General features: G+C 40.7%; 3 protein-coding genes across 7 annotated transcripts; 2 read left to right on the top strand and 1 right to left on the bottom strand.

The window, feature by feature from the left end:
- Nucleotides 1–412: 412 nt before the first annotated feature.
- Nucleotides 413–14,502, bottom strand: hormad1 (HORMA domain containing 1). Of its 4 annotated transcripts, XM_031576295.2 has the most exons (17): nt 14,364–14,502; nt 13,989–14,099; nt 13,496–13,583; nt 13,226–13,370; nt 13,045–13,108; nt 7,291–7,327; nt 7,142–7,162; nt 7,018–7,044; nt 6,822–6,889; nt 6,582–6,733; nt 6,127–6,284; nt 5,583–5,681; nt 5,306–5,363; nt 5,139–5,206; nt 4,874–4,957; nt 1,231–1,299; nt 413–1,091 (listed from the first exon to the last, which is right to left on the bottom strand). In XM_031576295.2, exons 3-17 carry the CDS (start codon nt 13,529–13,531, stop codon nt 1,002–1,004), a joined length of 1,176 nt encoding a protein of 391 aa, XP_031432155.1. In that variant the 5' UTR covers nt 13,532–13,583; nt 13,989–14,099; nt 14,364–14,502; the 3' UTR covers nt 413–1,001. The 4 variants fall into 4 exon arrangements, with proteins under 4 accessions (XP_031432155.1, XP_031432157.1, XP_031432156.1 ...); XM_031576297.1 differs by lacking the exon at nt 13,989–14,099 and having other exon boundaries at nt 14,364–14,442; XM_031576296.1 differs by lacking the exon at nt 14,364–14,502 and having other exon boundaries at nt 13,989–14,354.
- Nucleotides 14,503–14,535: 33 nt separating this feature from the next.
- On the top strand, nt 14,536–18,126 carry ensab (endosulfine alpha b). 2 transcript variants are annotated; one of them, XM_012818133.3, is made up of 4 exons: nt 14,538–14,655; nt 14,807–14,881; nt 15,881–15,997; nt 16,114–18,126. In XM_012818133.3, the coding sequence occupies exons 1-4, from the start codon at nt 14,608–14,610 to the stop codon at nt 16,279–16,281; spliced, it is 408 nt and encodes a 135-aa protein (XP_012673587.1). In that variant the 5' UTR covers nt 14,538–14,607; the 3' UTR covers nt 16,282–18,126. The 2 variants fall into 2 exon arrangements, with proteins under 2 accessions (XP_012673589.1, XP_012673587.1); XM_012818135.3 differs by lacking the exon at nt 14,807–14,881 and having other exon boundaries at nt 14,536–14,655.
- Nucleotides 18,127–18,974: 848 nt separating this feature from the next.
- Nucleotides 18,975–21,624, top strand: mcl1b (MCL1 apoptosis regulator, BCL2 family member b). Its single transcript, XM_012818156.3, has 3 exons — nt 18,975–19,604; nt 19,906–20,153; nt 20,488–21,624. The coding sequence occupies exons 1-3, from the start codon at nt 19,121–19,123 to the stop codon at nt 20,602–20,604; spliced, it is 849 nt and encodes a 282-aa protein (XP_012673610.1). The 5' UTR covers nt 18,975–19,120; the 3' UTR covers nt 20,605–21,624.
- The last annotated feature ends 369 nt before the right edge of the window (nt 21,625–21,993 follow it).

Below are 21,993 nucleotides of genomic sequence, written 5' to 3'. Positions count from 1 at the left end.
AGTTTTGAAAGGCAGCCGTCATAGATGCTCAAAGGATTACCGGAATTCCTAATCAGTTCAACCCTTCAGGCAAGGTCACAGGGTTCACTCTCTCCTGCTAAACGTCCCAGAGAGAGCAGGCCCTCGCAGGTGTAACAAGCTCAGCCTCAGCCTCAGCCCGAGTCCTAGCTCTTTACCGCACGGTAAAAAGGCCACGGCTTTGTGAAAGGCTGAAGTGGGAGGGATCAGATTGATTCAGGTTGTGTGTTTCTTTTGTTAAAAAAAAAGAAAAAAGAAACATCAACTAATGATGGAGCAACTCACTAATGATGCTCATACCCATACTTAATGCAGCGGGCAGAAAGCATTGGTTCAAATTTTGTTAAAATCTAAAAGGCATTACTCTCGGCGGCCTTCACAACCTCAGAAAAAATATAATATACCATTTTTATTTCTCCCAAGTAATCTGACTTGGTGGACATATACATCTTCTGTGGCACTGTTACACACAATAAATGAACAATAGACACAGCAAATCACACTGCTATGATCTGTGAGAATAGCTCCCTCTAGTGGACGCAAGCTTATACACCTTAACATGACAGGCAGAAAGACATCTAAGGTTTTAGTTTATTAAACACTTCAACTATGCCACAGAGAACAAATAAATAAATAATACAACCAATCTGTTATTTAAAATGATACAAGAACATGTCACATATTCCTGAAATGCTACAAATATGTACATACCCACATCTTCAAGTTTATATATGAAGATTGAAGAACATGCTTCTTTTTAAGTTTAAAAGATATAACAGAGCAGTAAAAATTTCAAGCATTCAACAAATATCTAAACAGGAATTCATAGCTCAGTCTTCTTTACATTGTATGATGAAAAGTAAACTGGTTCTGCCAAAAATCAAAAATCATTTACAGACACTGGACACTGTGTTTTACCTCTAAAAGGGCAAACATCGTTTGACAAAAACATTACCAATGTGCCCTTTCCCCTTTGAGGTGTCTTAGTAGCACTCTTTGGGTTCGCTATATTTCCTTTTTTTAGGGTGGCTTGGCTGAGGGTCTTGACTCAGAGGGAAGTCCATCTGGGACAGCTGTTTAAAGTAAGAAAATATAAAAAATATAGTCATTTGGATGGGAACAGTGTAAAGCACAAAGACTGCACTGTTTCAACATATTTCTTCAATTTGACACTGTCCCAATGTGATAGCTGTGATGGCGGTGATAACTTACATCTTTATTTTTTGGGGATTTAGTTTGCCTTTTTTTCTTGGGTGGCTCAACGGTACCTGCCACTTCCTCCTGAGGAAAAAAGAAGAAACTTATTTGAACAGGAGCGATTAAAACGTCCCTGAAAAAAAAGGGTATAATTTACATCCCCTTACATTCTGCCCTCCATGATTCTCCTTCTCTTAGCTCGGAGGAAGCGAGGAAGAGAAAGAGAGAGTAACCGAGCAAGAGACCAAACAAGAATCAGTCGCGGCACGGCTTTTACTTGTTGGACAGAGACAAAAGGATCCATGCAAGATGCCGAGCTGGCCTTTATGTTGGACTAGTCAGTATAACTTATTAGCTGTCTTGCTATGTCTTGTATTACACTTGCTTGATGTTTGGCTGTGTTAGGAAAGTTGTCAATTCGCTAGTTTTTACATCATAAACATCCCTGCTAATGTTATTAATGAAAGAATGTGACGTAGGCTATAACCTTATCGGTGTCATCCCTGTTTCATTGAGATTTGTACCTTTTCCAGATGCCCAAAGTTATCAACCTCAGTCCCATCTCAGGCTAGCATTCAAAATAAATTCATCTCACACCAAAATGTTTGATCAGTCTTCATCAATCTCACGCCAAAAAGCCTTGGATGTTTGCAACTCAGCTGGCTTGAAATAAATGACACTGTCCATTGTGTATGTGCTTCATGATGACGCCAACAACATTTTATTAGATTACTCATACTCATACTAGGGGTGGGCGATATGGCCAAAATCTTCTATCACGGTATTTGTAATTTTATATCACGGTTACGGTATATATCACGGTTTATTATACGTAGGGTGACCAGATTTTAGTTTGTGAAAAAGAGGACACTTCAGCGGTGGCGAAATGTGTCCACAGACATAGGCTATACAGTATGATCTGATTTCTTTATTTATGATCTGTTTATTCTGATTTCTTTATTGACCCTTAAGAACACTAAGGTGCAGAAACAATACTGCCTCAATAGGCTATTGGCCTAAGCAATAGTGGCCAGTATATGCCTACTTTGTACTGAACGTTTTCATTGAATCTTTAAATAGTAAGATTAAAACAAAGTGCATGTAGTGGCATTAAGTCCAGTGCTTATGTGGCTTTCAGTGGTTCTTTAATGTACTTTCAGAAGATAAATCAAGTGTTAACTTTCTTTTCAATGTTTGTTCATATGTTGAGGAAGTTGACGCCCCATTGACCGCTTCAGCCCGTTGCTGCGACGTGCGAACGTCGCCGCAATATTGGTGAGGTGAAGCCTGTAAACAAACGCAAGTAAACAATGGAGCTGCGTTTTTTCTGCATAAAAAAGCACTTTAGCGTTTACATTTCTCAACCGATTTTACTGAGTCGTTTTTATATTCAAGGGTTTATGATCTAGGTGGAGTACCAAAACAAGTTTTGTCTCCATGTTATTTAGAATCTCGACAGTTATAATCGCCATAGGCATATATACATACATGTATATGTCTATGATAATCGCTGCTAGACGCTCACTGTTCTTGTGCTCCCACAGCTCCTTCACTATGAAATACTGAAAATATTGTAATATTAAAATAGTAATAATATTGAATAGTAATAATATTGAAATAGTGCATCTTTAACTACTAATATTTGACCATCATTGAGAAAAATGGAACAGAATCTGCAAATAAATGGCTACACTGGACACTTTTCAGTCCAGTTCAGTTTTTCAGTAGATCTTTCAGTAGAATCTTTCCCAACAATCGAGGATTACTCAACAAGTAGGCATGACAGTCCTTGCAGGTCATGTGCTTAAAAATTGTACTAGGTATCGTATTATACGGCTCTTCAGAATGTTCAAAAAAGTTCAGTTGATTTGAATGGGCCACCCCAACGTTTGCAGGTCTGTAATTTCTTAACATTCACTGCTGCGAAAAAGTAATGACAATCATTGGCAACGGGTTTTGTGCTTTAATTCACGTCTTTCATATCATATCATTCCGCTAGTCCAGTCATTTAACGTAACTTGAAGTCAGCAAGTAATGGGTTGCTACGCAACACCTGAAACTTGAAAGTTCTATTTACCTGAAGAACAATTTTTTCTAAACGGAAATCACGAAACGGCAACAAAATCGTTAAAGAGGTATTTTGGAGGAATGTCTTCTATTATTTTGGTGACTAACTGTATAATAAGCGGGATGATGTATAGTTTGGAGGTCATTATCTAAAAATAAATCGATTGGATTTCAAAATAAGAGTATACCGCGGTTGAAACGGTATAGCCAAATCTCTCCCTCCCGGTAGACACATTTCTACTGTTGCACGGTATATACTGTCATACCGCCCAGCCCTAACTCATACACACACACACACACACACACATTCAAATGCTTAGAAAAACAATGTGTATAGGCTGAAAACGCCTATATAATTTTGTCATTCTTTTTTGTTGTTATTCTTTTGGTTATGTTAGCGTTCATCTCCGATGTCACAATAAACTATGCAGAGTTAAATTTGTGTGAAATCTTGTGATATTACTTTACCTTGTCAGTCAACATACTTCACTGGCTTCTCCTTCAGCTTGTAAACAAATACATGTGTACCCCTGTCCATTAGGGGGACTCGAAGCGCAATTTGTATTTACAACAGTGTTGTAAAAGTGAGCTACACTTTGTGACTTTAAGGGGAGCTCGGTTGCAAAAAATACCAACTCTGGCATAATGGGACTTTAAATGTGTGTCACTGCAGCGAGGTAATCATAGGAACAGCTCAGTAATCAAACAACATCTATATAGCCAGCCTACATCCTTTTTTTTATTTTTTGTATCATTCATAAGCATATTTTGCCAAAGAGAGCTCATAATTTGTGGATTTTCTTAGCCTACATTAGCCTACTAGAGAGCAAGAGCCTCTCGACAGCACCAGCACCGGCACCAGCAGCACCAGCAGCACCAGCATCACCAGCATCACCAGCATCACCCGCCCACGGTACCGCAAGCCAAACCGCCGACCTGGCCCCCGCTGCCCACCCTCTTCTCATGTGAAAAACGTGCCAGTCTCTGTATATCTGTATTTCCATAGTTCACTGGTCAGTCAGTGTCTAATGTCAGTGCTGTATCCAGATATGGGTGCTGCTGGTTCTTGTATCTTGGCCAGGACTAAGATCATTTGAATCGTTTTTCATACCTTAATCATTTTTCATGAACAAAATACAAATTTTAACAATAATAATCTTTTTCATTCTGTTGTGCTTCAATATAAGTAACTTCACCACATCCTGGCAGCATGTGAGGACTGGTATCATGGCTGGATGTACCATTTCACCTTTGGATTTCATCATGGCAATGGAGGTCATTATAAAGGCATCTAAATTGGCTGTTGGTGGTGAAAGGCTGCAGGACGGCACCCGGTAACCTCCCATCCGAGCTTATAGGGTTGACATGACGACGCTGACAGCACCCGGTAACCTCCCATCCCAGCTTATAGGGTTACCATGACGACGCTGACAGCACCCGGTAACCTCCCCTCCAAGCTTATATGGATGACACGACGACGCTGTGTGACAGTGAGAAGACTGGCCGCTGTGAGAAGTCCCAAACCAATAGCACAAGGAATTTAACACCTTTTCCTGTGTCTTACTAAAATAAATAAATAAATATAAAATACCATTGAGGGTTTTATGATGCGGCCACTTCTGGTCCTCCTTGTGGCTACCTCCAGCTCAGCTGTATTCTTCGTCACAGACTCCATCTGAGGTAGAGGAATGTTCCAATGTACAATTACTTTATAAAGACTTCTATTCACAAGACACTTTTGAGTGCCTTTGCAAATCCATTTGATTGGGCATGGTTACATAACCGTACACATTTCTGACACTAAGCTATATCACTTGAGCCACACAGGGAAAGTGCGCAATGGAAGACATTTTTACCTGAGAAGCCAGAGAGTTGTCGAGTTTCTCCTCACATTGCTTCATTCTCCTTTGGTGAGAGACCATTACTGTTGGAATACATTTTTAATAATAATAATATTTTTAAAAGACCCACTAAGGTTGAACTAAGCGTTCATAATAATGCACTTTCCGAAATAGAAAATTACCTGAACTCTCAATGGTTATTTCATTATCAGGCATTTCTGGGTCATTCAGCATGTTACTCTGCAAGCACAAACACAGAGATTCAGTCTTTGCAGATCTTGCGCAAAAAATTGTCAAGTTAGACAATAACAGAACACTGCAATCACACAATCTTAACATATTAACTATTTAGGGTGCCGAGTGTTCCATAGCTAAGTCACTCCTTGTTTTAAACTGGACGCTCTAAGGCACCAACTCCTCATTTGACCCTCAAAAGCCTTAAGTGCTTTAAGCCTTCACCTGCTGAGCAGTGGTGGTGATGTTCAAAATCTCCTCCTCCTCCTCTGTCATCTTCACTCCCGGTCTGTCTCTGACGCATTGGGCCTCACCATCATCTATCTGAGGAAGGCAATACAAAAATTTGCATTTCAATAATTATGTTGCTGTGAACTATGGCACACAAAAAAGAAATCGATATTTGAGCGTGTATTACTTATACCACCCAGGCTTGCACAAAATATGCGGAAGCTGTTAAAACATTTCAAAATGTAGGCCTATGTTTGACCAGACATAGACAGGCCAAATCTTGGGTTCATTTGCTGACTACACTGCTCTGCATATCACTTCTTGTTTAGTCAGCGTATTTATGTAAGTACAGTTACTTCAGTACTTCAGCCAGCCCATCTTTCCATCTTCACGAGAGCAGTGTTGAGATGGAACACCAAACCCACATCTGGAGAGGGCTTACCTGCTCCAAACCCACATCTGGAGAGGGCTTACCTGCTCCAAACCCACACCTGGAGAGGGCTTACCTGCTCCAAACCCACACCTGGAGAGGGCTTACCTGCTCCAAGCGCTCCCTCTCCGTGGTCACGTCCACCTTGAGCGTGTGGAAGGGGGTGACTACCTCGCCCATGGTCAGCTTCACCTGCTCCTTCTCAAACGTTATGCTATCACTGTCGCCCTCCTTGAACCCAGGGGGTTGGTACTCCTCCGGGGTGACTGACACACACACACACACACACACACATTAACATACAGAGTGGAGTCTGTCTCACACACAAACCAACAACAATGAATGGGACCCTTTAAAACGGTGCCTTCCAGCTTGACATGGAGAGAAGTGGAATGAAATCCATTTATGATACTTGTTCCAGGTGAAAGTTTATTATTGCTCATTGCTTATCGTCTTCAAATCAATGTTACAATAAATGATATGTTATTATATGAATGTCATCATAATACAGACGATTCGTGGAGCGTCGTATTGATGTGTACACTATGGTAACTATTAGTTACCGTCGTCATAGTAGGTGAGGGTCATGCTGAGGCAGACACTGTCAGGTAGGGGTCCCAGGTACTGCATCAGAGTGTAGAGCTTGCGCACCAGAAGGATACTGGCTTTCTTTGTGTTGTTGCATGACATCTTTGACACTTTCTTATTGCTGTTACTGCAACAGTAGTGCACAGCATTTGTTAAAAAACAAATAATAATAAATGGAAATTCAGCAATAGTAGTAAAATAATAAAATGTATCACCTTTCAAAATCTATCAGAGGACCCTTTTCAGTATACTGGATTTTAAACTGGTAGCACTCTGTGACTTTCTGTGGCATAAAAAGGTTAGCCTTGACATATGAAAATCATAGCATAATAACTCAAATATAATGCTGTCAGATCCTTACTGTAGTGGCCTATAGCATTATATTAGCCTGCATTTGATTGCATTTCATACCTGTGGATCCTCTGGATCAGTGTAAATCTAGAAGACATGGGCATTGCATTGCAATTAAACTACACTTTAATCCTGTTATTGACATGACATAGTCTGAAATGACTAGGCTGAGGATCATACTCACAGACAGACGAACCATGCGAAGCTGGTGGGGGAGATGATTTATGCAAAAATTAGGATTTCAGTAGTGTCTTTTCTCCATGACCATTTTTTAGCATATACTTTCCAGTCATGTCTTTCTAATATTCAAGACGACTCAGTAAAGTGACTTACATATTTTTTCTGAAGAGCATCAAAGCACCCATGCATCCTGCGAGTTGAACAGAAACAGGTTTAAATTGGTTGCCATTAACAGCTATATATTTGAGAACTTTGGAAGGGCCTGTCACTCCTCTATTCTGTTACTTCATCATTCACAAGTTAACCTGTTAATTCAGAAGGGTATTTTTGACAATTTCCGCCTATATTGCACTGTCCCATTTAAAACTTGAATATCTATGGTTCTAAACATTGCATAATAACCATTCATGGCTTAAATTAAAGAAGACACTTGGCCCATCAAATGCAATCAGTTTAAGTGTTTTATTATGTCATTTTAGTTTACATTTCAGAGCAGCAAAACCAACATTTTTGTCAGAAAAAAACATAAAACGCCTAGTGTTTTTTTTATGTTTCAGTGTAGAACTGGGTTTTGAATGTCATAGGAAACTAACATTTACATTTCCTGATGCAAAAAAAACATCTTGACAGTGTGTGTAAAACATTTGAAGCAGATAGACAAAAGTTTACAAGTGTTACACATCAGTTTCCATATGGTACCTTTAGACGTCTCCAAGTGTCTCATAACCTCTCCAACCTCACCAAATACAAAATCCAGTACCTGTCACTGTACATCAAGAATTCATACTTTTTTCTTGCTTTCTGTACTACAGCAAACCATTCTGAATTAATTTCAGTGTAATATATTGTAATTTATTGTGACAACACATATGATGGTCTATAGCCTCTCCAAAATATACCCAAAAACCTATCCAGATCCATATAAAAGTACATCATGTATGTTTCGTGGTTTTGTACTCAAAAGTACATCATGTATGTTTTGTGGAGGTGTGTGGTGGGGTGTGGAGGTGGTGTGGAGGTGGTGTAGTGGTGTGTGGAGGTGTGTAGTGGGGTGTGGAGGTGTGTGGTGGGGTGTGGAGGTGGTGTAGGGGTGTGTGGAGGTGTGTAGTGGTGTGTGGAGGTGTGTAGTGGTGTGTGGAGGTGGTGTAGTGGTGTGTGGAGGTGTGTAGTGGGGTGTGGAGGTGGTGTAGTGGGGTGTGGAGGTGGTGTAGTGGTGTGTGGAGGTGGTGTAGTGGTGTGTGGAGGTGTGTGGTGGGGTGTGGAGGTGGTGTAGTGGGGTGTGGAGGTGGTGTAGTGGTGTGTGGAGGTGTGTAGTGGTGTGTGGAGGTGTGTGGTGGTGTGTGGAGGTGGTGTAGTGGGGTGTGGAGGTGGTGTAGTGGGGTGTGGAGGTGTGTGGAGGGGTGTGGAGGTGTGTAGTGGTGTGTGGAGGTGGTGTAGTGGGGTGTGGAGGCGTGTGGAGGTGTTGTAGTGGGGTGTGGAGGTGGTGTAGTGGGGTGTGGAGGCGTGTGGAGGTGTTGTAGTGGTGTGTGGAGGTGGTGTAGTGGGGTGTAGTGGTGTGTGGAGGTGGTGTAGTGGTGTGTGGAGGTGTGTGGTGGGGTGTGGAGGTGGTGTAGTGGTGTGTGGAGGTGTGTAGTGGTGTGTGGAGGTGTGTAGTGGTGTGTCGAGGTGGTGTAGTGGTGTGTGGAGGTGTGTGGTGGGGTGTGGAGGTGTGTGGTGGGGTGTGGAGGTGGTGTAGTGGTGTGTGGAGGTGGTGTGTGGAGGTGGTGTAGTGGGGTGTGGAGGTGTGTGGTGGTGTGTGGAGGTGGTGTAGTGGGGTTTGGAGGTGGTGTAGTGGTGTGTGGAGGCGTGTGGAGGAGGTGTAGTGGTGTGTGGAGGCGTGTGGAGGTGGTGTAGTGGTGTGTGGAGGTGGTGTAGTGGGGTGTGGAGGTGTGTGGTGGGGTGTGGAGGTGGTGTAGTGGTGTGTGGAGGTGTGTGATGGGGTGTGGAGGTGGTGTGGTGTGGAGGTGGTGTGTGGAGGTGTGTGATGGGGTGTGGTGGTGTGTGGAGGTGGTGTAGTGTGGAGGTGGTGTAGTGGGGTGTGGTGGTGTAGTGGGGTGTGGGTGTGGAGGGATAAGATGAGATGAGTTCTGTTCTGATGAGATGAGATCTGTTCAGATGAGATGAAATGAGTGGGGAGCGGACAGATGCATCTCCTGCAGGGACATCTCTCTGGAAAAAATAAATCAATTGGCAAATGTTACACAAACAACTCAGCAATCCAGCAAAAAAAATAAAGACATTGTAAAATAACCAAACACAATATGCAACTAAAAACAAGAAAGATGCAGACATAGAGAGTACACAACAGGAGAAATATAACATGCCATACATACCAAAATGTATGCTAATAGTATTATGCGTGTGTGAACGAATACATGCAGATATGTATAGTTTACATCAGGACACAACACAGCAAAAATAGCATGTAGCTAACGTTAGCGAACTTGCTAGCAGGCTTGCTAATTTGCCAGACAAATACATAGGCAAGCCAATAATTTGGAAACGTACAAAAATGCATACCAATAGTATTATGCGTGTGTGAAACCATACATACAGATATGTATTTACATAGTTTACATTACGAGCACACAACACAGCAAAAATACCATGTAGCTAACTTTAGCGAGCATGCTAGCAGGCTGGCTAATTTGCCAGACAAAATACATAGGCAAGCCAATATTGTGAGAACATACCAAAGTGCATACTAATAGTATTATGCGTGTCTGAAAACATAAATGCAGATATAGATACTTACATGTCATGTCTAGGACACAATCCAGCTGTTCCAATTGTGTCCATGGGCAAACTCCACGTGTTGTGTTGAATGCGCAAAGCCTGTGCTTGGAATGACTCCTCTGGCGCATGTAGGGCCAATGATTTTCCACGATAACGGAAAACGGACGGAATTCGCGGAATGAACACTTTGAAACGGAATTGCACCTTTGAAACGGAAACATCATTTTGTTCATACAAATCGCCCAAATTCCCCTGTATTTTGGGCTGCAAGGCTATATTTCTTTCAAATAAACACAACAACGATTGCAACGATGAACAAACATTAATTAAAGAACAAAACCACTGAGAAAATGTCACGTCTGCGCTGAACTCTGCTCCGGCCACGCCCCCCTTTTCAACGGTTGACCCACAGATCTCCGCTGAAGCCACATTCAGTCACATTCACGCGCTCGTCTTCCCAATCGCATTTAAAACAAAAAATGTTTAGTCTTCTGTTCTGTTGATGGCTGGCAAACAACAATCTAAGAAGGACACATATTATTCAGTCATTTTAAGCCATCAATCTACCTCAGGGTGAACAAAATGAGCTGAAACGGAAAAAAAAACGGAATTCACCAAATGGGAAACGGAAAATGCATTTTTTTTAAACGGAAAATCATTGGCCCTACGCATGGAAAGCGCACCAGAGAACCTTCGGTTACGCGTGGACCAATCACACCGTAATATTATTCAAAGACAGGCAATGGGCATACCATTGTAAACATGAGAATGAGTACTATTGGATAGAATATGTGTCAATCAGTTTGTAGTAACTGGATTGGAGAAACAGGCATTTTGAATGCTGTCATCTGTTACAGGAAGTGGTTGGTTTGTGGGCACTAGACATGAAAATTACGGTAGAACAAGGAATAAAATGTACTGTGGCCAATAAAAACTACACAGTTTCGTAGAAGAGATATATGGCTTTGATTATTCAGGTATGTTTTAAAAAAATATATATTTGTCATGGCCACGAGGAGCTCGAGAAGATTGAGATCATATGATATGGGAAATGGAGGCATGTTTTGTGCTGTGATGTGAGTACATAAATAAACCACAATATTATCCTCAGGTAAACTATTCAGTGTCATCATTTAGTTGTTTGGATAGATAACGATTTTTTCATGGCAGAAAACAAGACATTTTGGCAAAGACAGCATGTTTAAATGGACGATTAGTTTGAGTAGGCGTCAGGGGGTGGGGCACAGCAGGGGGCACACCACGTTTTTCTTTTGGTCGTTTTCTAATGAACTGTTGAACACAGGCATTTGATATTACGTGTGCTTGTGGCAGTATTAGTGCTTTTCAGATAAAAGTCTGTTTATGGTAAAATGTTTTTTATTTTTGTGGCTACATGCACGTAATTAAGATGTTATCAGCCCGGTTGCGCCCGTGCTCCCGCTAGGGGGTGTATCTGAACTAACAAGTTAATCGCTGCACTACTGCAAAAGTGTGGGTACACAATAGCGTAGCTACAGTGGCAAACAGTGAATTTCAAAGCATGTTTATAGTGGCTGGCAAAACAGTGTTAAGAGCAGGGGCGGCTTTAGGCACGGGCGAAGCGGGCGCCCCTGCTTGCTAAGAAGGTGCCGTGCACAGATGCTGTGTGAGAAGGGGGAAGGAGAGGGGGCGCGGGGGATATTTCACCTCTGGGTCTCCCAAATGGAACGGACAAGGGGGGGAACGGGGGATTCGCTATATAGAGCAATACTCTAATGAAATTAGTGGGCTAAAGTCAGTCACACCTCGACTTTCTTCCAAATAACGCACATTCATAATATTATAATTACAGGCCTATAATTCCTGCACGTTTTTGTTTTTCTGAATTGTGTGAAATGGCTAATACAAATATGTAATACAGAACGATTATGTGGTCACCAAGGGCAAGGTGAATTGGTTTAGTCTTAACTTCTGGGGGATGGGACATTTTTTGATTGTCGAGTGCCAAATAAGCACAGAGATGGACAGGAAAAGACCAAAGCCATCAGGTGCCCAATTTAGGAAAAAAAGAAAAGAAGAAGAGGAGAGAGCAAAACATAAAGGTATGCCACTATGTTCTCTCTGTATGATTACGGTATCCATGTCATGAATGAAGGGCTAATGTTAATTGGTGGGTATAACTCTTACGTTTGTTAGCCTTCTTGCTATGATGCTGGCTATGCTTAAACAACAATCATTCGGTTTTACCTCAACAAACACGAGATCTAATTTCACCGTAAGATTGTGCTTTGCAACAAAACTGTTACAAGTTCAGTAATGGAACGGAATGCCCTGCCAAGGGACAACAGATGAAAAATAGCTAACCTATCCGGTGCATTTACATTTTTCTTGGGAAATGTTTATCAATGTACACTGTCCCTTTTCAAATAAACGCATAAACAAGAATGTTCATATCTTCTGTAGGTAGTTTCAAAGACGAACATTTGCCATTTGCTACAACTCTATTTCGTGACAAATTATAGTTTACCAGTCATAACTTAAAGTGTGCCATGCATAGAATTTGAGGCAGTAACCAAGCAACTCATTTTTCCTCCCTGAAAGATTTATATAGCGTCTAATGACAGATATTTAGCATCTCAGGCAGTAAGGGCATGTTTATTTAAATTTGCAATTCATGGATGTTTTGATGTGCAGAATTTTTATTTTTTTCCTAGAACCACCACTGGTTGAGAGGCACACCGTCACCGGAAAATTTTCCGAGACACACTCAGAGCACATGCTGCTGTCCTCTGGGGAGTAGCTGCTAATGGCCAAATGTAACCTTAACAACTTTGAACTATACACATTGACCTGTTTCTGTATGTATGTTAATATGTAGAGGTCTAATTGTATGTATTATTGAGATTGAGTTTCAATTCTGCTCTTCTATTATCTATTCTACTTCATAATTACTTGTTTAGTAATAAATGCAATTGAAACACAGTTGCAAATATGCTAACCCAATTTAAACACACACACACACACACACACACACACACAAACAAACAATCTTAAGACCCTGGTTCAAAATAAAACTTCAGATCCACTATCAACATGTGAGACTGGATTATACTCAGTCACCTGGGTTTCATAAGCTCTGTTTCACAAACTTACCACTGAACTATTTGTTTAGCGCCTGGGCAGCTGCGCTCATCCCTCAGTATCATCACCTTCTGTTCTGTGACAAATGCAGAACTGTTTATTTTCCCATGCTTGGTATTAACCAAGGCATACACATCTTCACACTATGCTAAAAAACTCCAAGGAGAGAACACTGCTAAATAATTCCTCTTACCTTCCACGTATTTGCTGCCATAAGCCTTCTCTGGAAAGAGGCCTCTAAGGTATGTGATGGTAGACACTGCGATGGCCAGTAATTTCTTTACAACAACCAGAGACTGTTGCTCAGTGTCGACTACACTGGGTATAAGTTGAGCTTCCTGAAAGAGAAAGGGCGAATGAGAAGTGTTGCCATTACAGTTCATGGAGCACACGAAGTTAGAAGTAGTAAATTGTCCACACAAATAGAGGAATTAGCTTTACAGGTATCTTTAGATTGCTTTACCTGATTAACCGTCCGCAAGCGCTGTTCAAAGGCCATGTTTATGAAGTTAGCAACCCAGCTAGCTAGGCAACGTTATGGTTGACTCAAACTGTTGGTGCAAGAGCGGAGGAGAATGTAATTAAATTAACTTCAAAAATTATGTTAGAGTTACACAGATTTTTTCTAACATTAATCCTATGTGTGGCTAAATTACAGAGATTGTGTCTTTCTAGAAACGTGAATTGACTGTTTGATCTGATTTAGCCATTGGACTTCTGAATGTTATCTGAATTACGATTAATATTGTTCGCTCAAAACATGTTAGTTAGCTATCTGGCTAACTTAGCTCGCTAGCTAACGTTTATGGCAAACGCTTGGTTTTAGTGACCTAAAGTCCGCCGACTGCTTTTACTACAATTAAACCTTTGTTCTGGAGCTATCTCGTAACATTAGCTATTTAAAAATATGTTTTACAGTTCGAATTTCATCAAGAACATGGGCTTCTGTACTTCACCTCTGAAACTTGCCCTGTCTTGAGTCTTCCACTTGCACTATTTTTCTCAACTTCCCGCCAAACGAATTTTAACACGGCAGTGGCCTTCGGGATTTATTTCCAGCTCAGTGTCTGCAGAATAATGTCATAAAAGTTCTTGCTTTAACATAGGCTGACCTATCTAGATAATGGCTGCTCTCTTATCAGAACAGTTGGTGTGAATTAATTTTTATTTAATCATTCATGATTGGCTTTTACATAATCAACAGCCTGATATACCTAATTCCAATCCTATGACTGAAACACATGATAATTGTCTACCACGTTGTGAAGCTTTTTTTTTTGCCGTAGCATGCAAATATCTGTTACCACTCTCTATAGAAAGGGCTCTCTTACATTATTTGTGGCACACTCTGTCTTCATAAATATCCTTCCGAGGTGGATTCTAGTTATTGGTTGATTTTGAATTTCAGCATACGTATTTTCTTTGCTGTACTGTACGTATCGCTTTCCTGCAGAATGATGTCACTGAAGTCTCGCCATTTTAGACTGAACAGTGGCAGCACAATCAGCCCGAACACAGGTAAGGGCAAAGCGACACTTGCGGTGTTGGGACAATAGACAGGGAATCCCCGTTGAAATGTCATCACCTGCAGAAACTCAGTCTGATCACTGCGGGGATAAAAAGGTTAGTTTTTGTTTTCACGGTTGCCAGCAGCTTACAGGAGCACATTATTGTGGCCGGTTGTGTGTTGAATTATAAAGCTATAACTTACGAGTTGAAGTTCTTTCTTCATTGACATCGGACTAATCATTTTAGCTTACCATTGCGGTAACAGGCTGGTTTCCTTTCTCCAAGAAGCACGACATTAGCTAATAACAGGAGGATCACCTTGCTTGACGCTTTTTTCCTGGTTTGTATGTGTGTATGGTTTGGGAGTTGCATCAAACAATACTGCAGCCTTATTGGCCAAATGTTAGCTTCACTGAAAGCTTCCACTAATAAATGTAAGATTGCAGCCCTCTAATAACCAGCTTGCATTCGATATTACGGTTAAGGGCAATATGCAAAGGAAAGTTACCCTCAACCGAAATCTGACTGATTATTTTGAAACCATCAAATATGAGTTGATGTGTGTTTTCAGGACTCGTTTTATTGAGCAATTCAGGATAGACGAGTGGCTTTAAATGCACATCCACAGTGGCGTTCAGAGTTTAGAAACAATTCAGTCTAGTCTGTGTTACCTTGTGAGGATCTTATAAATATTGCAGCTCATACATTTCTGGTCGGCTAAAAGATACAACTGAATCAGCAAAGTCGATGCCACTTGCCCCCTGAGGTGGCCTTGGATCAGAAAAACACTGTCCTGTTTTTTAGTTCATTTCTTCTTATAGAGTTGTGCAGAAGCAGAAATGGAGGAGTTTGACCCATCAGTTTACAGACATTCCCCTAGCAACCAACTACTCAGTAATCTTGGTAGATTAGCACACAAACTGCAAACAGTTGGCATCTATTTGTATGACTATCATTATCCAAGAAGGTCTTAGCCACAGTTCTATCTTTATGGAAATGACATACTAACAACAGTGTGGATGACACCACACAAATTCCTGTCTGTGTCTCAGTGATAGTGCATTATGTTTTTAACAACAATAAGTTAGTGTTAATGTTTGTATATATGGCTGCATGTTAGCTAGATAACAAGATATAGATTTAATATGGTTTAAAGTATGAGTACAAAATCAAAATGGATGCTGGCATGAAGTGTATTCAAAGTGTTTAGTCCAGCATCCTGAATCCTTCACGACGACACACAAAATCTGCTAACATGATTGAACTGGTATTCTATAATTTATTAAACAAATGTCGTTCAAAACTTCGATAATAATTATGTCTTATTTTGCTTGTACAGGACTCCCAGGAAAACCAAACGACAACAGGAGAGGTGAAACGAAAGTCTAAATATCCCAGTTTGGGTCAAAAGCCAGGTGGCTCAGAGTTCTTAATGAAAAGACTGGAAAAGAAAGGGGTTGGTCTTCATGGCTTCACAAATAATCAAATCAATAGGTAGAATCTAATGTCAGTTAATGTTGGTCTGTGAAATAACAGGCACAACTTCTCCTCTCACTTTTCTGCCCTCTCCAGCAAAAGTACTTTGACTCAGGGGACTACAACATGGCCAAGGCAAAGAAGAGCAAGCAGCTACCTGCAGCGCCGCCTGACAGGAGTGTCGGCACAGGAGACCACATACCCACCCCACAGGATCTCCCCCAGAGACGGCCATCTTTAGTCACAAGCAAACTGGTTGGCTGACATGAGGTTTCCAGTATGGCTCTAACTCTCACAGAAATGTGTGATACAGTGTTATTTCAAAGCTCCGTATGCCTTTTAGGGAAGAAAGCTTTTAGTTTTTTGTCAAGGAGTTAGAGAGAGAGAGCTGGATGGAATGTTTTCTCCATTTCTTCAGCATTTCTACACAGTACCATCACCCCTTCTTGTCCTGAGGTGTTGGGGAGATGATTAGGTGATAAAAAAAACTGATGAGTCCTGGTAGAAAGCTATTTTCATCTATCTGCACAGTTTTGTACTGAATATAATGCGATCCAGTTGGAAGATGTGATACTTTTTGTCACTTAACAGGTAAAGTTATAGTAGACAGATCAAGTTGAAATAATAGTCTATTTTCTGCGTCAAACAAGTTGACAAAGATCAGATTATCAAGAAACTACAAGCAAAGGTAGTGTGATTACCAGTGACAAACCATCTGGTTATAAATAGCTATGCATTATCCATTTGACAAATAGTGATTTGGTAGTTAAATGAAGTTAAAGTTACATTTCCTCTAAAACAGTCACACTATATCCAAGAGACATAAATGAGCAGGTGTGTTAGATGAGGTGAGGTAGATCTAAACGACCATGGTAGGGAGAGTCAAAGCGAGTGTTATTCGGGGAATTGTCAGGGAATGCCTTATGCCCCTGGGACACAAGTGCTCCAACGGAAGTGACAAAGGAAGTCTCTCATACTTTCTTGCAGGCAGTTGCGCAGGAATTTGATACTGACTTTGATCTTCTTTGTTAGCCCCGTCAATAGCAGCACTTCTTAAATGAACCAAACACCTATGCACTTTACCTAGTCTCCAAACATACGAGTGTGTATATATGTTTTGGTTCTCGCTAATTTACTTCAGTAGCTATCCATGAGCACACAGTACCTGCATAACTAGTACCAGGGCACTTCCTGCAACACAGTGTAAAACACTAGAAGTGCTGATTGTGTATCTATCAGTGCGATGTACACTAGCAATAGTATAACAAAAAACAATATATGCAGTGTATAATACCCCATATATATGTAAATGTTACTGTATACATGATGTTAATTATATCTGATATTATATCAGGAAATATATGTACTGATGTGAAACATGCAAAAGACATTAATTGAAAGTAATGTAATAATCCATTCATTGTACTTTAGAGTCATTTGTGTATGCTTTGTGAGTCAGATAGTTTCAGGTTAATACTAATGGATCTTAAAGCTGATGTACTTTCTTCAAATAGAGCTCTTCCTTGGCATTCTGACTGACTTAGACTGTTAAATATATAAATAAATAAATCAGATAAATCATCTCTTAGATCCTCCTTTTGGCTCAGTAATTTGAAATCATAAAACCTCCAATTCAATCTGGAAAACGCTAAAGGGTTATGCCAGGTGACTCACTTATACCAACTTAAACTTAATGAAATACATTTTTGTTTACTTTTGCATTTCTGTAAGGGGAGAGCAGTAAGTAAAAGATCAACTCTTATTATGTCCACCGGAGCCGTCCTTCTTCAGCATACCTTTAGAGTAAGGTCATGTAATGCTTTTAACACCAGTGGTGTTACTGATACACTCACAGGGTATAATGTTTTGTGGCTGTGAGCATCTGTTAAATCAATGTAACATGGATGTGTACTGCAATACTGGAATTATTTATCTTGTATTTCTGTTGACATAGATTAGTAATGTAGAGAGTGATCATGTTTGGTTTTGTGTGTTTATATTCTGTTTATTATATTTTATGTGTTTGAAAGCATCTTGTTTCCAATCCAAAGAGTATGAAAGGGCCATCAGGGAAGAATAAATGCATTTATTAAACTAATTTAAAAAAGAGATCTTGGGTTTTGTTTTATTTTTTCCTGACAACAAAATGCTTGTTCTTTGCGAGCAGAACGGATGGTATCACCAGCTTCAATTGATGTTATGTTTTTTCAGTTGTTTCTTCTAGGTTTATTTGATAAAATATGTTTTGCGTCTGCCACAGCAGGATGATCCACAAGGGGGGGCACAAGGGTCGATATCTACTTCGTCGAAAACAGTAGTATGTGAAGCTGACTGAAGAAGTCCTCAAGTTCAGAAATGATTGTGGCATAACAAAGTTGTAGGACAGTGAGCGTAAGAGTGAGATATGACTCGGGAATTATAAATTAATACCTTTGGATAGTTTAAGATTATGTTTGGGGATTTTACACCATGACTATTGTGCGTTCAGGCTCACTGAACATATGCCATCTGTACAGATCTGGGTAGAACACTTACGTAACATAACTATCGTGACAGCTGTTCGAGTCAGCGCTGATATCCACTGTATATGGAGCATTACAAGCCAGTAACAAACCCGATTGTGATATACTCATAATAACTTGGTTGGGTGTATATTTGAAATGTGCTCTTTAATAGCCTGGGTTACAGTATATTGCCAATTGCTTATAGGCTTGTTTAAAAACAAACAAATACACACCTTCCCCTCGCGAGTTAACGTCATGGCATTAGTAATAACGCTAATTTAACAGGTGTGCTTTATTACGTTAAATGGAAACGATCAACAAAATAGCTAATGGTAGGATATTGTCTTTGTAAACCACAAAAAAAGTACGACAGTTCGGGAACAGAAAGACGTATGAAAAGAGGTGGAGCTTGGTCGTAGAGATACGTGCGCTGCGTGCGTGGGCAGGAACAACTGACTGTGGTAACACCGATTCTCTAGCTTAAGAGTTCTCGATGAAGAGTCAGACATGCGCGAGGACATCCTAAGGACTGCTCTGTAGATTGCAGTGGATTCAAGTTCTGGATTAAGGATTGTAAGAGGCCAAAACAAGTTGCGAAGATGATTCTTGCCTCAGCACAACGCGCAACTGCAAGTGTGATTAACACCTTGCTCCCGTACAATGGGGTCGTCGAAAATGGACTGCAATGCATTTGTCGGGACACTGTGTCGCGGCCCACGACTAATAATTTGAAAACTTCTAAAGACTTGGAGACTGTAAAGGACAACCGATCGCCTCGTCCAACAAGTATAGGGCGTGTAACGACGTCAAGCAATGGTTTCCAGAGCCACTTTTCCGGAAGCGCCCAAGCAGGGGGATCAAATGCCAGTACTCCCGAGTCTTCGTTGGACTTTGCCCCGCTGTCCGAGTCCTTAATTACTCCTAGTCGTGGAGTGCTGGAGGATGACACAAGAAACCTTTTAAACGTTTTCTTTCGCAGTTACACTGGTCTAAAACATCCACGGTGTTCTCAACCTAAGGCGCTAGCCTCGATTGACCGTGTGGTGAAAAGCTTAGTCACGAAGCACGAGATTGCATACAAAGGTGACATACTCACTTATTCACGTCCTGTTCGTGTTGTAATTAATTTAATTACTGTGACCATTGTCCATGTTTGTATTGTCTTTAAGATTACAATTTAACCATGACGAAGTCAATAGTTGGAAAGCTGGAACCACTGTGAACTATCCATGTTTTAGCCCCACACGTTGTTGTGTGGGTTAACATTGTCTAATTCTGTCACCTTTGATTTGTGGTCACAAGTATTTTGTAGCACAATTGTACGATTCTTAATCAGTTAGCTCTATAAAATAGAAAATTCAATAGCATTGTTTGATTTCTCCAGGTATGATCAAAAGACTCAACTTTGATGGAATGGGGGATGACATGAGCTTCATCTCCGCTGTGGCCAGAGATATTTTCCTTGATGGCATCAATTGGGGACGGATAGCCAGCTTGTTGGCCTTTGGTGCAGTGCTGTGCAGTCAGTTGAAAAGCAGGGGACAAGAACGCTGCATTGACCAAGTGGGCAGCCTGATCTCCTCTTACCTGCTCTCAGACCAACGGGACTGGTTTATCAACAACAAACAATGGGTGAGTTAGCTTGTCTCCATCTGTACAAATAAATATGTTCTCATTTTGGCATTCATACCCATTGGATCCCCCCTGAAAGAAATCCTCTCTGTTATTTTGATAATGCACTCCAGTAAGACTGTCGTGTAGACCAGGATAGCATTATCAAGCCAACAGTGGCTTGCCTGAGGTGATTTTGGAGGTTACTGTATTTCTTCATTGTATTGTTGATCGCTTCACATTTCCTGATTCCTGTGATCATATTGCACCCTTTTGGATGATTCATGTGGACCTGAGGAATCACGTAACTGAAAATAGAAGCTTGACCATGCTTTTGTCTCACTGCTGTCCACAGGACGGATTTGTGCAGTTCTTTCACGAGGAGGACCCAGAGTTTGGTGTGCGAGGGGCACTCATGACGCTTGCAGGAATGGCTGGGATTGGAGCAGGACTGGCATTTCTCATCAGATGATTATGTTTAAACTTCAAGAGATGAGTAATCTGTCAACATGGCACAGATCTCGGGATCTGAGAAACCTCAGTGAAAATAAGTGATGACTGCCTTTTTATGTCAAATACGGACTGAGTTTGCTTTTTGACTAAAAGGAGCAGTTGGAAGTGAGAGGTTGGACTGAAAATGCACATTTGAACATTGAGAGCACATGATCCACGTTTTATGGATCCTTTATGCATATATTTATTTTTGTATTAAATATTTTTGGAAAAATTATTCTGGGTTAGCATCAAGTGTTGTTACTAGCCTTCACACTTCACCAGGTAGAGGTGATAAGATAAAAGGAAAAACTATTATTCTTTAAAATTTCAAGTTTCTCTGCAGTTGACTTTGTGCCTATAATCATTATTATGTACAGTGAATGAAAATGAAAGAAAATAATCATCCATTAGACTGGTTAGTCCACTCTGTGCAACTGCAATTAGTTCAAGTCAACCATTGCACCTTGACATCACACAGTCATGCCCTATACTAACAGTGACGTTCAAGATCAGATGTATTGGTTTGAATTGAGTTTACAGACTCTTATTGTATTTTTTTTTTCTCTTGGTTAAATTTGTTGTCTCATGGACTTTACCATCTTTACTATAGTTTTCTTCAGTCAGTATATCTGGCTTGATTGTGCTTTGTAGTTATCCTAGCACAGCTTAAGGATGAGGTTCAAGCAGGAACTAAAAAGTAGATTCAAAGATTGGCCTGTTTTACATGTAATGACTGTGACCTCATAAAGTTTCTTCCTTGTAGTTCATTCATAGTTTTTAAGTTCCTGATGTGGGGAGAGGGTACAGTTATCACACCGTGATGGGATTTACTCAGCCATTAAGAGAAGAGTGGGATAAACACCTTCTTGATTGACCCAGTGATTGGCATTTAGTCACATTATCTCAGCTCAATCACAGCCACACACAGTACCAAACCCAATCACGTTCACAAATACATCACAAATAAATCTGGTGTCGCACACGGAATTACAGCTTTCATGTTGGGTGTTGTGTTTTTATTCTGACATTTGTTGTGGCATTTTGCTCCCGGTGGGTTATGGTCTATGTCTATGTCCCTCGGCAAAACCGATGCACCTAAAGGACGCTGCCTCATTAGCAAGCCCCCTGCTTTTGTTGTATCAGTTAAAGCAACACTATATAACAATTTGTCACTTTTTGAGGTATGCTTTTACCAGGCCACTAGTTTTGGAGTCATTTTCAAACTCATTTTAATGGCATATGGTCATGTGAAGAACAGATAGGCACATGTAATTCCCACCAGCCATTCAGGATGTGCACTATGTAGGTCTGTGTTCTGGGCTGGAACACCCTCAGAAAATGAAAGAAAAGCTTTCACACCACGACT

This window comes from Clupea harengus, chromosome 11, assembly GCF_900700415.2.
Source record: "Clupea harengus chromosome 11, Ch_v2.0.2, whole genome shotgun sequence".
In the NCBI taxonomy this organism is placed as follows: domain Eukaryota; kingdom Metazoa; phylum Chordata; class Actinopteri; order Clupeiformes; family Clupeidae; genus Clupea; species Clupea harengus.
The sequence above is the reverse complement of the archived record's forward strand: the minus strand, read 5'-3'. Positions and strand labels throughout refer to the sequence as shown.

Bases quoted from the DNA above. Each gene is read 5' to 3' on its own strand.
- hormad1 (XM_031576295.2), bottom strand. From the start codon at position 13,531: ATGGCCTTTGAACAGCGCTTGCGGACGGTTAATCAG. The intron at 13,109-13,225 runs GTAAGAGGAATT...CATTTGTCACAG, and splicing joins TGGCAGCAAATACGTGGAAG to AACAGAAGGTGATGATACTG. The intron at 6,285-6,581 runs GTAACTAATAGT...TGTGTGTGTCAG, and splicing joins CCTCACCTACTATGACGACG to TCACCCCGGAGGAGTACCAA.
- ensab (XM_012818133.3), top strand. From the start codon at position 14,608: ATGTCATCACCTGCAGAAACTCAGTCTGATCACTGCGGGGATAAAAAG. The intron at 14,656-14,806 runs GTTAGTTTTTGT...TTGCGGTAACAG, and splicing joins ATCACTGCGGGGATAAAAAG to GCTGGTTTCCTTTCTCCAAG. The intron at 15,998-16,113 runs GTTGGTCTTCAT...TGCCCTCTCCAG, and splicing joins AAAGACTGGAAAAGAAAGGG to CAAAAGTACTTTGACTCAGG.
- mcl1b (XM_012818156.3), top strand. From the start codon at position 19,121: ATGATTCTTGCCTCAGCACAACGCGCAACTGCAAGTGTGATTAACACC. The intron at 19,605-19,905 runs GTGACATACTCA...TGATTTCTCCAG, and splicing joins GCACGAGATTGCATACAAAG to GTATGATCAAAAGACTCAAC. The intron at 20,154-20,487 runs GTGAGTTAGCTT...TGCTGTCCACAG, and splicing joins TTATCAACAACAAACAATGG to GACGGATTTGTGCAGTTCTT.